An 18,591-nucleotide genomic window follows, 5' to 3' on the forward strand; every position below is an offset into this window, starting at 1 on the left:
CTCAGTCAATTTGATTCATTGCATCTTTTAATAAAAATAACATGATCTGTGTTTGTGTGTGTGTATACCAAAGAATCTTGCTAACAGCTGAACCGATATGGTTCACTTATACAGTGTAGCTTATCATAGGTCCTGGGAAGGTTTAAAGTTATTTTCGGGGAGGGTACCACCAACCTCTCAAGAGAAATCACTTCTTGAAAAAATTAATTTCCCCTAATTTTTTACCCTAATAGAAAGGGCGGGTGGGGGTCGAATTTATAAATCTGTCTATCTTTGTTATGATTCTAAACCTTTATCCTTTTATAAAAGTAACAGATTGCCCGTATGTCAGTGTTTGAGTAGCTAATCTTAGGATCTGTCTAACCTCCTGACCGATATAGTTCTCCTTTACAGTGAAGTATCTTATTGGCCTAGGAAAGGTTTATAATTATTTTTTGGGGGAGGTTACCTCATGTGTCCACCCCCTATAGTTTATTGAAATTGTATCCGGAAATAAATGTTTTTTTCTTTTCTTTTTCTTTTAAAAACTATATAAACACTGGGAATGGTTAAGCTTGCTTTGATTAAGAATATCCTTGTATTTTATTTATATAACCATTTCTAACCAGGGCTCGGCAGCCGCGCATCAGCCACGACTAAGCCTCGAATCTACAGCCGTTTGTGTACATTGAACATTTTTTTGAAAGATGGATTGTGTAATATTTGGGTCAGGTTTAAACTTTTTAACACTGTAAAATGTTTCCCTCGTGCTTACAGGCGGCTGACGCGCGGCTGCCGATCCCTGTTTCAAACCTTTTTGGTTTAATTCAAATGGAACAAAGGAACATTAAGTTTTATCATCTCCCCCCACACTCAGAGATTCGAGACACTGATTTTGGAAATTATGAGGTGAGTTACATGCGCCTAGGGATTGGACAATAGAAGATAAATTAACCCTTCTTCTAAACAAATTAGTGTATATTTATCAATTATTATCTATCTTTCTTTTCATTAGTTTATGGATAAAGCTCTCCTATAAGATAAAGTAGTGAGGTTATTTTAAAGTTATAGATCTCGAAAAATGCTAGTCTAAAATTATTGTATTTTTCTTGGAAGCTTAGGTAGTAGACTATTTTTCTGACCTCCCCTACGGTTTCCTACAAGCTAGAAGTGAAGTCACTGGAAGCATATATTGGGTATGTCTATGTAAAAGTTTTGCCTTTTATCTGATCATGACGAATATTAAATCTAACATAACTTGTTAAAAGAACAATGTTCTTACTTTATAACAATTTACAGTAAATGGAAATGTAAGGATTTATTTCCTTATATATTGTTACAAATAATGTATCAAATGCCTAAACATAATTCTTTTGTTTTAGTATTAGTTTGAATATTAGCAAATCCACAAAAAAAGTTATAAGATTGAAAAAAAAACATATGTAGAAGCAATGTTTAAACTACAGATTACTTACACATTCTCTTAAACAATTTATTAAAAGCTTGAGAACCGCCATAAATTTATCATTTAAATCCATGAAGGGGATAAACATAATTTAGGATTACTATGCTCCTTCAATTTAGCTAAAATTGAATGTATTACTTTTACATTTTTATCCCCAAAATTAGATAAAGATTATTAGTTGAAATGTTTGAATTAATTAATCATGACTTCATAAAAGTACCCAAAGTTTTTACATTAGGTTTTTTTAAAAAAAATAGATACCAATAGAATTGCCCCCTTTCCTGTATAGAAATAAACTATAGCTATCTATATTTAAGTTTTAAATAAAAAATAAATATTTGTTACATAAATATTTTATACGGTATTATATGAATACATGTGTAGAGGATTACACTATAGCTAGCTGTGTTTATGTACTAAGCAAAATTAGTTTACATTCTTTATTTAATAATCATGCATAGTTAAATTTTTATACAACTCTTTAAACCAAATGATTTTTGGAGCCTCGGAGTGTATAATGATATAGAAATGAGTTTTTTTATTTATTCTTTGGGGGGGTTGGGAGTGGGGATCGCGCTTTTATTTAAATTTCATGTGTATCTCAGAATTGTTTCCATTAATATGTGGGATGTTTGTCTGTCTGTGTGTTTACTGCCTTATCTTTCTGACTTCTTTACAGAGAAACTTATCATAGGTAGGTTGCGGGATAACCTAAAATCAAATTTTAAGATAAGTTTATGGAATTACACTCCTCTTAAAATTATAACCAAATATAAACGACTATCATTTAAAATTGGCTGATATTTGTTCTTATGTAAGTGATACTAATCACTAAATGTATTTTACAGCAGGGGTAATTGTGTGTATCATCATTGGGGTAGTACATCAATTTATGATCTATTGTCTCATCCCTTTAAATACCCGAAAGTATTCTTTTTTAAAAATATTAACTTTTTTATTTTAGTGTTTGGTTGAGAATGAATTGGGAAGAGATGGTGCTCTACTCCAACTACGGGAAGAAGGTAAACATAATTAATTTAAGAAGCTTAGCTATCCTATAACTAGGGTATGTACGTTTTTCTGGATGAAATAGGATGGGATGGAACCTTATTACAACTTAAAGTACAAGAATCATCTCAATTAAACTTTAACACTTACTTTATTTTCTCACAGAATCTGCTGTTATCATGTGGCCGATAGGTAGGCCATGTTCCAAAAAATATAATTGCCTGCTAATGATAATTAAACAGTACACAATTATAGGCATATGTCTTAAAATTAGATAACAAAAAATATAAAAGGATGTTATCTAACATGTTTATTAACAAGCAGCACAGCCTTTCTAGGCCTCTAGGGGCCCTTGAAGGGGAAAGGGGGAGTCGATCCATCCACATTTTCAATTGTTGTATTAAAAAGAAAAAACTTAAATAAAAATTTATAGGGAAAATATTTTTTTTCTTCGGGCGATTTCTCTTGAGAGGGTGGTGGTACACTCCTCCAAAATAGTTATAAAACTTTCAGGACCTGTGAAAAGCTACCTTGTAAAGGAGAACCATATCGGTTCAGTGGTTAGAAATATCCTTTTTCTATATTATAAGGATATACTCTAATAACTATGACTCTAGGGGCACTCTAATAGCATATATTTAAAATAAACACCATTTCATTAAAAAAAAAAAAAGTATGTCGTTTTAGTCTATTTAAATTTTAAATATTTCCTAAATGCACGTAAACCATTTTAAATAACGACAAATAAACCAACACAATGAAACAAAAATCATATAAGAAAGGAGTTTTTAAATCAAGAAAAAAAAAAATTAATAACAAAATTTGAATCATCAAGCAACTTCAGATTCGTTGGCTTAATAACTTTAAGGACTTTTGATTTGTTATTCATTAGGTTGATTGTTCAAACGTTTCAACCACTAATTGAAATCTACAGAATGGATAATTTTACTATCATCATTGGGTATGTACATCAATATATCAGCCATTGTCCTATCCCTTTTATCTCCCTGGGAACTAACACATATACAGACAAACAAACATTTCATATTTTAATTCAAGGATGCTCTCATCTTTTTTTAGTCTCATTTCTAGGTCGTATACAACTGAGTACGATGATTGGTTGTGTGTCGGGTGTTATTCTCACAATTGCCCTCATAGCCTTCATTACATGCTGGAAGTAAGTATTTAATAGTACAAACCACTGGCGCAAAAACAGAAACCCCCCTGCGTGGGGGGGGGGGGGTCCTGACCCTTTGGGGCCTATAAATATGATGGCCTAACCCTGCAAGGCTACTCTGTACCCATTATAACCTAAATAAACCATTTATAAGGTAACATAAACACAAGAGAAAATTACCCCCACCCCCTTATTTTCAATTTATTTCAACATAAGAATCTGTGCTCGACTAGGCACTTTAAGGGAAACTGCAAAAACCATACTTTAATCCTGATTTTGTCCCCCTGTGGAGCGACACAAATAAAAATCATTATTTTCTTGAAATTCTTTTTTAAATGAACGGATTATTTTGACTAGGGTAATGAATCTAGCATATAAAATTCTATCAAAAATTAATGGTTTAAAAAGCCATAATATATGTACATACATTTATATTATGGCAGGGGGAAAATTTATTAGTCAGTTCGTTCATTCAGAAGGAAGGGAGGAAAATGGGTAAAGGAGGTAGAGGTGTGATCGTTATTTTATCCTGCTGCATAGTACATGATAATTTGTTTTAAGATTCAAGTATCATTAATAAATAAATTTGAAAAAATTAAATAAAAGATTGAATATTAGAATAATAAGAAAAAAGGGTTTTCACATTATCATTTAATTATCATGATTTTAAAGCTTTATAGGACATGACATACAGTAAATGTTTTAAAAATCCATTAAATAAGAAACCTGACTCACCCTTTTATGAATTATCCTAGACTAAAGGTAATAAATGAATGTAGAAAAGATTTATGCAATCTTCGCTAATGCAAAAAGCATGTTTAACAAATTAGCATCCATTTTATACAATTACATAAAAATAAGTAAATGTGCTGTTTCTTAAAGCAAAGCCTTTATTTGATTAGGGTCTGTACGTCTGTACGTACATTAAGGATAGCTCTTTATGTTTATTTAGACATTTTAGAAGTGTCCTATGATTTTTGTATGACACTCGATCTACATGTTTTTATATTCCTTAGTTCTACCGTTTAATTTTAGAGCTTCGCTTACATGGATGTTGTCAACCTTGCTTTTTACATGGAGGCTCTAAACAGGATAACAATTATAATAACCTTTCTCGTATTCATTCGAATCCGGTGGATAGGAACCGGTTCTCCTCCATACGAAAAAACTATGTCTAGCATCGTATTATATCCAGTTTTCTACGAATATAGAAATGTACAATCATATGATTAAAATTAGTTTTTTTAGCCGGTGCCTTCGGCACCACGGGGCTAAAAAAACTAGTTTTAATCTTATAATTGTACATTCTATATCCGCGGAAAGCCGTTTATAATACGATACGAGAAATAACTATTCTTTCTCTTCCACACACCCAATTATCTTATTTGTAACTTTTAAAAATTGTTATCACGGTTATTTGTTGGAGATTACACAAAAAAATCCCCTTAAGATTTAGGGAACTCCAAATAAGCTATAAGACAGTCTATTTTTTGTTTGAGGGATTACAGCAGTTAAATTTGACATCATATTCATTATTTTCTGTTATTATGTAGTTTGTGCCACCCATTACCACTTTAATATAACACAAAAGTCGACAGAAAAAAAGTCAATAAAACTAGCAATAAAAAGGCCATGACCAATTTGATGTAAAGCCATACAGACAAATTCGTAATAAACCTTTGAAATTTCACCCGTTCCTCCTTATGGACGACAAATTAACAGATTTTTAGCCTCAGCGGAATCACAAATATATTAGGACAACATTACACATCAATTTGGTCCTAGGAAAAAACGCAGGAGTCCCAAACGCAGGAGTAGACACTTAACCTAACTTAACCTAACCTATTTTAGACCTGCGGGGGGCTTATTTGTACATTCATATCTTAACCTAAACTAATCTGTATAGAAATACTTAAAAAAATAAATATTTGTTCACTCCTGCGTTTTCTTGGAACCCTTAATTTTGATGTCGACAAATATAGTATCCAGCTATGGGTGTTGATTTTAACAGGGATCGTAAAAAATAAATAAATTGAGTTTGCAACACAACAAAGGTTTGAAATAATTTATCAAGACAGTAATAACAACACTAAGGTCAACATGATTAATCTAACCTAGGGATTTAAAGGGATAAGACGATTGCCGACAAATTGGTGTACATCCCCGATAATGATACACAAAATTACCCCTTTTCTAGATTAAAATTAGTGGTTGAAACGTTTGGACACGCCCTCTCTGAATCTAACAAATTAAGGGACAAGACAATGGCACCTGTTAAATAAATTGTAGTTTTTTTTGCATGACATTGCAAATTTCCTCGTGTAGAAACACTTTTGATAACAGGACCATTGTTTTGAAGTGGAACAGCCTGTTTTCGGCCAAACCATATGAAAAAATAGCTCTATTATAGCGAGCTTCTATCCAGATTAAAACTCGACACCTCCTTGACAGAAAACAGATACAGTATCAGTTTTTGAAATATCACGGTTTTATAAACAAACAAAAAGTTTGTATACTAGCAGTTTTGCCCTTCTGGGGGCACTTGAGAGAAGGAGTTAATTCAGACAACCATTTAATTATTTTAGATTTACAAAGAAAAGTTTTTTTTTTTTTTTGGGGGGGGGGGTGGTAGGTCTAGTATCCCTTATTTTTAATTTCAATTGTAAAAAGAAAAAAATGAAAAAAATGTTGGGGGAGGGGTTGATTTTTTTTAAAGACGATTTCCTTTTGGATTGGGATGGTACCCTTCCCCAAAATAGTTATAAACCTTTCCAGGACCTTTGAGTAGCTACTCTGTAAAGGAGAACAATATCGGTTCAGCGGTTAGCAAGATCCTTCGGTACAGAATGACAGACAGATCCTTTTACTTTATTGTAAGGATGATTTTTTTCATCGATTGCTATGTATGTAGCAATCCTTGTTTTTACATTAAATTAGTTTATCTACAGTTTGATAAATCGTTATTTTCTATTTAGTGCCAGGGAGGGAGGGAGGGGACATTGTGCTGTCTTTTGCCCTAGTCTCCAAAGTTTTATATTACGCTTTCTTTTCAGCTGCCTCAATAGATTTGGACACTTTTATTGAATTTGATTCAACCGCTAATTGTAATCTAATAACTTTGCCTATAATCCGTTGGAACATACATCAATTTTTATTTATCGGCCATTGTCTTATCCCTTTAGATCCCTGAATTAGTATATACATAAAAAATAACTAAAACATAATGCAAAATTATTTATTCCATTGTTGCAGAAAATTATAAATTAGAAAAATAAATGTAGTGCATAATTTATAATATTAAGGACATGAAAGACAAAATAAGACAATAAAGCAGGTTAGGTGAAGGTAGTCTAAAAATAAAAGTAATATTTGATCACCAAAAGTAATTTTAAAATTTTCTACTATGGGAAGCTACTAACTCAATTTAGGGAAAGCATGTTCTGAAACCACCAAAAGGTCCCAGTACATCCTGCGTAAACCATTTCTGCGGGGTTTTTTTTTCTAACCTAACACGCCTTCGGATGGGGTGTGTCTAGTATCTAGGAGTTCTTCATTTGAAGGGGGTAAAAAATTGAAAGAAAAATAGCAAAAACTATCCAAAGACTTAACTTAAACCTAGGTTTACTTAGGGAAGGCGAGGGGATGTAAGTAGTCCCTTCGTAGGATGGAAGCGCTATCCCCCAAAGTTGGTTTAATACTACCAATGAGAAGCAACATTGTATAGGAAAACCATATCGGTTCAGCGGTTAGTAAAATCCATCGGTACAGACACACAGACAGACATCCTGTTACTTTTATATAAGGATTTATTCTATAAGGTACTATTTCTAAATGACAAGTGTATTATTTGCCATTTAAAATCTCAGCTTTAATTATTGACAGACGAGTCTTCTAATTTCTAAGAATTTAACAATTCACCTTATACAATCAGCGAAATTATTTTGAAAAAAATCACGAAACCTATATGTGATTTTCAGATGTCGTTGGGGACAACACTTTGTAGATTTGACGACCTTTTTATTTTGCCTAAAATATTATTTTAGATTAATTTCGATTGTTGTCTATACCTTATTCCTGTAAACATTAAACAATAGTTAGCAAAATCTTAAGGGTTTTTACAAACTTACATGTTATCCTATTATATTGTAAGTTTTTTTTTGTCTGTAGTGAAGGATCTTGCTTGCACCTGTACCAATATGGTTGCAATGATGCTTTATATAGGTCTTAGGCTTTAGGCTATTTTAATTCTATAAATTAGTCTGGGTTTGTTTTGGGATATTTTTCTACGCTTTCATATTCCCATGAATATAGAGCTCCTAGATGCTAGGGACGTAGAAGTTAGTTGTTTAAAAAGTAAAATATAAGTTATTTGTAGTATAGTTGATTTAAATATAAATTTTAAAAAAAATGTTTGTGGAAATTTCATAGAATTTCTGTACTAAATGCATTTTAAGTATAATAATTTATTTTTACAAATATATCACTGTTGAACTAGGTGTCATTGGGCTGACATAATTAATTATAAAATTATAAAAAAACAAAAACAAGGATGTATATATATTTATAGGAGCGCAGCACAAAAGAAACCTAAAAGAAACTTTGATTTAAGGAGAGTCAGATAGGTCCAGCAGTCAGCTGGATCTTACAGTACAGACAGACCTCTTGTTTCTTATGTTCATACAAATAATAAATGCAGTAAAGTTTTTAATAGTCTATTTGTTTATTCTTTTTAATTTATTTCTTTGTTCTGCTAATTTATTACTTTACAATTAAAGAAAGTGCAATTTAATGATAGAGACAGTAAACTGTTATATGGTCTTTTATGACTCATTTTGTTTTTGAAAGCGAAGCTTTTCTATAATTAAGGTCGGCCCGTACGTCCGTCCGTCCGTCTGTTAAATTAGGCATGTTAGAATTATCCTATCCGATTTCAAACTTTGCATGATGATTCCTGTAGTAGTTAGGTACGATTTAGAAAGTGGAGCAACTCTATAATCGTTACCAGGATATACGTATGTCCAATTTAGACATGTTGATTTTTAACTTTTTTAAAAACAAATTTTATGTTATAAAAACATCCGATTTTGCTGCTTTTTGGAATAATGATTCCTGGGACAATAAAGTACAATGTTATAGGCGAACCATCTCTATAATCAAATCCTAAAAGTTTTAGTATGTCCTTAAAAATTATCCTGTATTTAAGCAGTTTTTGACCAATTTTACTAACAATTTATATTCTTATTTATTCAGTTCTGACACTCTACAAGTGTTAATGTTCATAAGTCCTACTGTTTTAGAGCTTCGCTTTTATGGATGTTGTCATCCTTGTTTGTTGTAGTATATTGTAGTTTTGCATAATTCTTACGAAATGTAAGCCATGTAATTATTATATGATTTCTTATAATTATGCCGTGGTTTCATAAGAGCTGGATCTTTAAATCATTTAGTGCTGCTACTTGCACTGCCGAGGCTACTGGCACTGCTAATGCTACCAATAAAACATGTATCTTTGAATCAAAATGGCAGTGGTGAGCCGGGAAACACTTTGAAAACACCAACCGCGGATCACTGACATCGCAAAATGACTACTCCAAAAATGTTTTCCGGCTCACCACTGCCATTTCGAAAGGTTTAGAGCTATTTTATGGGAGGGTACCACCACTCTCCCAAAAGAAAACAACCCTGTAAAAAAATAATCCCTGCCAATGTTTTTAATTTTTAAAACAAAGTAAAGGAAGGGGGGGGTTAATTTCCTCCTCTCCACCTCAATTGCCATTAAAAGCCTCTAGGGGCGTAGCATAATGTTTACTCAATGCCTAACAAAAAGTTTCTCCCCAAACATATTTAATTATTCACAGAAGTGCATTAAGTATAAACAACAGAAAGCCAAGGATAACAATATCAATAAAAGCGTAGCTTAACAATTTATACAGACAAAAGAACATCGTTATTCCAAAAAATAGAATGGCACAAATCTATCATATAAAAGTTGAGGTCAATTAAAAAAAAACTAACAATGTATTTAGTTTTTTTAGAAACATTTAGGGGATAAGGCAATGGATGATAGATTTATGCACTCTTCGCAGCCTAAATTATGTAAATACAGTATACGTTACGAAAAATGACCGTTTTTTTTAAATGGTCTAGCCCCCCCTGTAATGAAGTTGTAACCCCATTTTTTGTTTGTGTGATCTTTATATACATGTATAATGGTGTTTGTTGCAGTAAATTAGATTAAAGAACATTTTCAGACATTCAGCAGGCTATAAAAGAAGAAATTCAAAATGAAAAAATTCCGACCCTAAAGTTTTAATTGAATTTTGGTTAAGCCGAAAAATCATAGATTTTGAGGTCTTGATACATACTTTTGGGGCTTAAATGACTTGTATGAGAGCGGGTAAGGGGTCTATGGAAGCAGAATTTTATGCTGAAGATAAAACTCGACACGACCCCTATGCTTATTTCAATTTTACTATGTGATTTTTCAGCTTAAGTAAAATTTACTTTAAAAAATAAGGGTATGAATTTTTTCATTTTGAATTTCTTCTTTTATAGCCTGCTGAATGTCTGAAAATGTTCTTTGATCTAATTTACTGCAACAAACATCATTATACATGAATATAAAGATCACACATACAAAAAAATAGGGTTACAACTTCACTACAGGGGGGGGGGGGGCTAGATCATTTTAAAGACCGGTCATTTTTCGTAACGTATACTGTATATCGTGTTGAGGGTGGTTAAAGGTTTTAGGGGGGTAAACACCCCGTTAACCCCCCCCCCCACGTTGACGTCTCTATTCTGCTGATTAAATTGTAGAAGGAAATCAATAGAACAGGGAGAGAAAAATAAACCGAAAATTAATTATTGTAAATTTTTTTAGGCGTATGAGAATGTCTCAGTTTGCCTGGCGCCACTGGAAATACAAATCTGATACTTCTTCCAATAACACAAATGGTAAGCATTTTATTATTAACTACTTGATTCCTCCTAGCCTCAATTGTATTTTTAAGGAAGGTCTTGAAATTAGCCAAAAAAAGGTCATTTTAAAGCTTTGCTAAAAAGTACAACCAGCATTATTAAAAGGTATTAAGAGGATTACTTTAGGTTAGGTTGGATAGGTTTATGTCAGGAACTATGGACCAGATCAGTTAAAGTTCATTTTCCAAAGCTGAAAATAAAGGAGTGGGATCAAGGACGTCAAAGCATTTTTTGAGGAGGTATAATTTAGGGTTTCAAAGGTTTAAGGGGGTAATCTAATGTAATTTTAAAAGTTTTAGGGGGTCAAATGAGGGTTTTCAAATTTAGAGGGAGTTAGCCTTCCCCCTTTGACGTCTCTGGGTGGGATTCTTTGGTATAGTTTTTTTTTATTACAGAGATTTTAACATTTTTCAAAAATGTAATTTGGATTCGAGTTGCCGTTAATGGTACTGATATATATGTATAACATCTAAAATTTCCATAATATAGTTTTTAATCTTCAAAGTTAAATATTGAATATGAGAATTTGGGGAGGGTTTTACCTTCCTCCCCCCAACTCTCTCACAAAACACCCTATTCTGTGAAAAAGCCCTGTAGATTATAGACAAAGCTATTAGAGAAAGAAAAAAAGTAGGACAGCCAAGTTTACAACCAATAAAAAGTGCAGGAAAAAAGCCAATAAAAGTGAGGAAATACACACAGTCAATAAGATAAGTTTTCAAACTCAAATATTGGAAAGTTAGGATCATTGGCCTTTGATACTTTGTTAATACCATGAACAGATCTATGTATAGATGATAACTACCTACCCCTTTTTTTCCAATGACCTTTTCGTCTGCTAGCAAAATATTTTCTGCTACTTGGCTGTGTTATTATTCCTGACACTATTCTTTGATTTTCCAGTTGAGACCAAATTGAGAGTCGGTACAAGGTTCTTGGGTTGGGGACATACAGTTCTTTAAGGATCTTGGACAAAGTAGCTTCGGACAAAGTAGCTTCAGAAAAAGTAGCTTCGGACAAATTAGCTTCAGGACAAAGTAGTCTCCACTGTTAATAAAGGTCATGACCGCAGCGCTCGGCCCCCTAGCCTGCCTAGCCGCGGGCGCTCGGCCCCCTAGCCTATAACCTAACCTAACCTAACCAAAAAATTGTAAAAATATTATTAAAACTTGTAAAAACAATATCAAAAATTGTAAAAATCTATCAACCACTTTTTGCAAAATCCTCGAAATTCTAAACCACCTATGTATTATCAGTTGATGATATTTTTCTTAAATAAATGTTCTGAGGCTAACATAGGTTAGGTTAGGTTAGGTTATAGGCTAGGGAGCCGAGCGCCCGCGGCTAGGCAGGCCAGCTCAGGGGGCCGAGCGTTGCGGCCATATTAGAGACTATTTTTATTAGGAAGCTACTTTTCTTAAGTAAATGTCCTGAAGCTACTTTGTCCTGAAGCTACTTTGTCCGAAGCTACTTTGCCCGAAGCTACTTTGTCTGAAGCTTCTTTGTCCAAGATCCTTCTTTAACCCCCTCTCCCTCTAGTGTTTTACTCTTATATACCATATTTATTTTTAATTATTTTATTTATTGTTGTCAGATTTTTAAAAGACCCAAAACGTTTTTACCCAATTATCAAATAACCGAATAAGCAAAAGATGCTCAACTCCTTGTTTAGACGATATTTCTTAGACAACCTTAATGTGCTCCTGTTATTGATTAAATGTATATTATAAACTATCCCTTAATATAAGTAACAGGATGTCTAGTGTCTGTCTGTACTTAAGGATCTCACTGACCGCTGATGTGGTTCTTCTTTACAATGTAGCTTTTCATAGGTCCTTAAAAGACTTTATCCAATATCAAATTAAACCACTGATATTAGACCAGAGCTGGATCTTTAAATCGTTTTAGTGGTGAGCCAGATCGGGGTGAGTCAACTTTCCACCAATGAGAACACATCATTTTATGAAATGCCGCGCTGTGATTGGCTGAAATTCGGCTCACCCCGATCTGGCTCACCACTAAAATGATTTAAAGATCCAGCTCAGCTGACGGACACACAGACATTTTTACCAACCATTTGTCTCTTGCAGCAGGAACATTGGGCTGGTAATTACACCAATGCCCAAAGTTTTAATTTATTTGTTGGATCAAAACTTTGGGTACTTACTTTTACTGAAAGTTACTAACTGAAAAGTTAGATTAAAACTAGTAGTGCTCAAACGTTTTAATTAATCATTATAATCTACAGAAGGGTTAATCTTCTTTACTATCATCATGAATGAATATAATTTTTTTTCGTTTCTGTTTGTTATCCCTTAAGATCCCTGCAGTACAAGTCACAGGATAAATAATTTGGAAATTTTCTTATGTTTCATCTTTTCATCATTGTACTCTCATTTTATTAAAGTTTTTTATACATGGCTTTCTATGTTCCAAATGTAGTTTAACTATTTTCTTCAAAACAGTTCTGTATATATCAAATAAAAATACTTTAAACAACATTGATTTCATTTAATTGGATAATTCTTGAATTGTTTAAAGTGAAATGAATTCTGAAACATTTAGGTTGACTAATCAGTTTCTAGAGAAGAAGTCCTTCCTGTCAAAACTAACAGATTCACAGAACACAATTCTCATCCACATGAAATTGTTTTGAAAATTTAACTTTCAATTTAACTTTTATTTTCTTGATTATGGATATCTCTGCTTTTTAGTAGCAAAGCTACTCTATAATGTGTTAGTAGCAAAGCTACTCTATAATTTGTTAGTAGCAAAGCTACTCTATAATTTGAAATGTTCGTCTGTATGTCTATATGTATGTATGAAACGTTTTGGGGGAAACGTGATTTACTCGGCTCCTATAGAAGATAGACAGCTAAAATTTTTAGGGATTAAATAAGTTATCATTCTTCATATTTTCACCAAGTTTCATTGAGATATGTCGATTAATTGGGGTGCTAGATCGATTCCTAGATTTTCAAGTTTTCATGATTTTCTCGATTACTATTAAAGATAGAAGTCTAAAATTTTCAAGGATCAAATAAATTCCAATTCTGCACACTTCTATAAAGTTTTGGTGAGATTTGCTTATTGGTTGGGGTGCTAGATCGATTCCTAGTTTTTTAAGTGTTCAAGCTCAGTCCAGATAGATGGCTGAAAATTTTCAGGGATTGAATAAGTTTACATTTTACATAATTCCACAAAGTTTCATTAAGATTTACTTGGTTATTATCTGTATTGATGTATCTATCTACTGGTCTAGGTAAGCCCATGATAACCTATGAGGATGAAGAGGATGATATTAGTTTGATGACCAAGCCAATAGGAAAACTGAACTCCAATGCTCCAGCTAATGACATGTACTCTCAGACTAAGAGACAGGTGAGAAATAACCAATGGCAAGGATTTATTAAAATATAACTGGATATATTAGTACATTAGTCATCCAACTGTCCTAGAAATATGTTGTGTAAAGTACAGTTTAATAATATTTTAACCATGATTAAGTTAATTATTTCACAAGCACTTTTCATGGATATAATTGATTTCGTTCAATTAATAATTAAAGTGTACAGCAAAGTACAAAGTTGTTATTTCTTTTCAATTGAAGTTTGTGTCATTTATCATTTCTCAGAAATGAAATTTATTTTGATGAGTAAAGAAATATTTTGCAGTTCATTTATTTTATTTTTATTATTGAACTAGACAAAGTAGAAAATATACTTCTGATTAAATAAATTTTTACATCAATATTTTTATCTACATTTCTAGACATCAAGCCATAGTCAATACAACAATGAGATGTTGAACCAAAGCAAACCAACCACACATAATCAGTTTAGTAACAATGATGTTGTCAGCCAAAGCAAACCCAGCCGCCCAGGAATAATTTTAGTTGTCAATTTTACATTTTAAGCATAGCATTTTGCAAAACAATTTTTAAATATTCTGTTTTTTTTATGCTATAATTAAGGGGAAATTTACTTGAAAAATCTTTTTATAAAAATACTTATCTTATTTATGTGTTATCTTTAAAGATAATGTCTAAGTTGGCTAAAAAAAATGAATGATGTTTGCCAAAATTACAAAAAAATATGTTTTTTATTTAGTAAGTTTCATTTTTTTAAACAGGACATTTATGTAAAAAATGAGCATTAAATAAATTTTCATGGTAATACTGTTATAAAATCAATAGATAAACATATCTAATCCTCAAAAATTGTTAAAGCACAGGAATACTTGAATTTAATTAAAATCTTTAATGTTACAACTAATTTTGAATCAGGTCAATTATTAACCTCTCCACCTTCAAATCCAAGCAGTACTTCACAGCCTCCTCCCCAAGCACCTATAGGTAAAAAACTTTAGTTTAACATATTTTGAATTTCAGACAATTCCTACTTTGATTTTTATATTTGTAGCGGAAAATTTTTTTATACTTGTCTGTCATTGAAGCTTACATTCATTCCCATATTATTTAACTTTAATATGCTTGCGAAACATAAACTTAAAACAGAAAACAATATTAAACAAATTATAAATACCTTTTTTATGTACACCAATTTAAGAAGCCTAGAGTGCCTATAAAAAATGACATCATAGAATAAAATAACCAATGATAGGCCAATACACAGACTAAATAACTAATGGCAGGCCAGTATACATTTTAATTGGCTAATGGTAGGCCAGTATGACGTCATTTTTCTTATAAAAAAAGATTCCTCAATAAATAGAACTTTCTGTTCGATTTGAGTGTGCTCTTTTGGCCTATCCTTATAAAAAAGTAACAGGATGTCTATTTGTATGTTTGTGTGTACCGAAGGATATCGCTAACCGCTGAACCGATCGGGCTCTCCTTAACAGAGTAGCTTCTCATAGGTCCCGGGAAGGTTTATAACTATTTTGGGGGAGCGTACCACCACCCTCCCAAGAGAATTCACAAAAAATCGAAAATTTTTTAACGCAGAGATGTTTCAACCTAACATAGGTAGGTATCATAGAGACTTGAACACAACATGGATAGGTATCGTAAAGACTTGAACCCAAAAAAACCAAACATTTAGAGTGCCACTAGAGACTTCTAGAGGCCTTGCCGCTAGTTTTAAAAAAGTATCCAACATAATTGTCTTAAAATATATTGCTACAATTTTCCAAATTAGGAGGAGCATCACACCCCCGTCCCAACCATCTCCTTACCTCCCCTCCCTCCAACAGCAGCACAGTGGGGAGTGGCGGATCCTACACTAGTAATAATAATAGAAGGTAGACAAAGGGATAGTTGCATGAAGTGCATTTAACAAGTTTGATTGCAAGCATAAGTTACAAGAATACCATCTAACATATATAATTTTGTATTACAATAAAAAGCATTTAATTAGGCACCACCAAAGTAGTCTTTATGCTGTTTTTTTTTGTGAAAACACAACAGCCATACAAGTTGCATATATCCAAAAAATATGATTTTTAAGTCTTGATAGTTTTAAAACTGCCTGGTAAAAAAATTTGAATTCTTTTATAAATATATTTTCTATATATGTAGTTTAAACTATTTAACAGAAAAAAATATGCAGTTTACTAAATTCAAGTTTAAATGCATTTCGTGCAACTACCCCTTTATATGTTTTTTTTAAAGCGAAGCTTTTCTATAAATAGGGTCGATCCGTCCGCACGTCCATCTGTCTGTAAGGGATAATTCTTATCGTTAAGTCTATGTTATTCATCTAATTTTTACAATAATGATGCCTAGGGAAAAAAGGTACACTATCATAGGTAAAACATCTCTATAATAGAGTCAAAAAATGTAAGTATGTCATAAAACAGTATCTTGTATGTCAGCAAAATTGCAAACATGTTTATAATTTATGATATTTAGACTCATAAATCAATATTATGCCTATTAGGTTCTAACACTCTACAAGTGTTAATGTTCGTTTGTCTACCGTCTGAAATCAGATCTTTGCTTTTATGGGTGTTGTCATCCTTGTTTTAACCAATTTATGTATCAATTCAGGTATTAAAGGATACATCATAAATCTTATTTAATACCCACAATTCATTTGTCAGAAGGCGCTATCAAATCAACTATTGATTGATTGATGTAGCATAATCTATGATTTATTTATTAGAATAATAGGATCTAGTTTAGTACACGGTGAAATGTTCCTAGTAACGGTAATCTATGAACATAAAAGGCTGCTAGCTGCCAAACGGCTGGACATACATAGCAACACACCGTGTTAGGCGGGATAAGAAGGTCTATAAATAATCTGGAATAGCCAAGAGATAATTATGCACTGGGAAAGCTTCACTGAAGAAAAAATGTAATATAAGTCTTTTTCGGGCATTTATGGGTACTTTGAGATAATTGTGCATTTTTGAGAAATGACTATTCCAGATTATTTGTAGATCTTCTTTTGTCGATAAAATTATTTAGGTCTTCTTATTTCTCTTTATCCCCTTATTAATGCTAATCAGATCCATCAATTTGAAAACTTTCATAGCATTCAAAGTCAGAGAGAGAGAGAGAGAGGGGATAATGGGCTGTTTATTACACTAGTCCAAAATGTTTTATCATATTTCTTATTCGTTGGCTTAACAACTTTGAGGACTTTGGTGAACTCTGATTGGCTGATTCATTAAGTTGAGTGTTTAATTCTTTCAACCCTTAAATTTTATTCTACTGAAGAGGTTATTTTATGTATCATCATTGGGGATGTACATCAATTTATCGGCCATTGTCTTATCCCTTCAGATCCCTTATCCAAAGTATATTAATATCAATGTTGTTAATTGGAAAAGTTTGTGTATATTTAGCAAAGAGAAGGGTAGTCTGATAAGACCTCTGGGCACTTTCTCACAAAGTGTCTTGTTGGGCTCTAACCCCCCCCCCCTCCCTCATTATTATTTTTCGAATAAATAAAAAAAAGAGGGAGGAGGATGTTAGTTTTTTTTTTACTTTAGGTCTTGGTTGTATAGTTCCCTGGGGTCATGACACCGCACGTGACATAGGAAAAAAATTTCGCCCCTCCCTTATTTTCAATCTAAAATAAGGGAGGTGTGGAGCGGTGGGTATTTATCAGTGTTCAACAGCTTACTTTGTGTAAAAGCACCAACATGGCGGAAAAGTTGTCTAGAAAACAAAGATGACAACATCAATAAGTAGCAAAGCTCAAAATTCTGGATTGACATCCGGAAATATTAAACTAAAATAAATCACGAAACCTTTTCAATTTTATATTATGAAAATCTAGAAATTGATCTAGCACCCCAACCAACAAGCAAATCTTAGTTAAACTTTGTGGGAATACGTAAAATGTAAACTTATTTAATCCCTGAGAAGTTCATCCGTCTATCTTTGAATATGAGTCGAGAAAATCATGAAAACTTAAAAATCTTGAAATTGAACTATTATCCAAACTATTAAGCATATCTCAATAAACTATAGAATTATAATGTATTTATTCCCTGAAAATTTCAGCCCTCTATCTTAAATAGGAGTCGAGAAAATCAAGAAAACCAAAAAATCTAGGAATCGATCTATCACATCAATTAATTGACGAATCTTAATGAAACTTGGTGAAATTATGAAGAATATAATTTTATTTAATCCCTGGAAATTACAGGCGTCTCTCTTGAACAGGAGCCGAGAATATCACGTTTCTCCTAAAAAGTTTCAGACGTACTGACAGACGGACATTTCAAACTACAGAGTGGCTTCGCTACTAAAAACAAACAGAATGTAAATATCTAAAAATTCTAAATTTTCATTTACATTTTTACAACATGCTACTGTAAACATCTTAGGAAATTATTTCTATTTCCTTTATTTCCAATAGATTTGTATACATTATTAAAAAAAAACATATATGATTAGTTTTTAAGTAACTGGTTATAAAGTAAAATATTTTGCTCTCTCACTTAATTTTTTTATGATTAGTTTTTAATTTAGTTGTTCTTCTAAAATAAATTAATATCAAATTAA

At 32.3% G+C, this 18,591-nt stretch overlaps 1 protein-coding gene across 2 annotated transcripts in view; it reads left to right on the forward strand.

Moving 5' to 3' along the window:
* Positions 1–18,591, forward strand: part of LOC145331800 (irregular chiasm C-roughest protein-like) — a 139,987-nt gene that overhangs the window by 101,066 nt on the left and 20,330 nt on the right. For both annotated transcript variants that reach the window (XM_080176640.1, XM_080176641.1), the window contains exons 22-29: positions 854–888; positions 2,409–2,466; positions 3,545–3,629; positions 10,513–10,586; positions 13,873–13,991; positions 14,382–14,490; positions 14,893–14,964; positions 15,770–15,872. In XM_080176640.1, the coding sequence (XP_080032766.1) occupies positions 854–888; positions 2,409–2,466; positions 3,545–3,629; positions 10,513–10,586; positions 13,873–13,991; positions 14,382–14,490; positions 14,893–14,964; positions 15,770–15,872 (655 nt within the window). The remainder of the gene's footprint in view (positions 1–853; positions 889–2,408; positions 2,467–3,544; positions 3,630–10,512; positions 10,587–13,872; positions 13,992–14,381; positions 14,491–14,892; positions 14,965–15,769; positions 15,873–18,591) is intronic.

The sequence above is a fragment of the Acartia tonsa genome, chromosome 11, assembly GCF_053477335.1.
Source record: "Acartia tonsa isolate MP-2025a chromosome 11, ASM5347733v1, whole genome shotgun sequence".
Taxonomy (NCBI): domain Eukaryota; kingdom Metazoa; phylum Arthropoda; class Copepoda; order Calanoida; family Acartiidae; genus Acartia; species Acartia tonsa.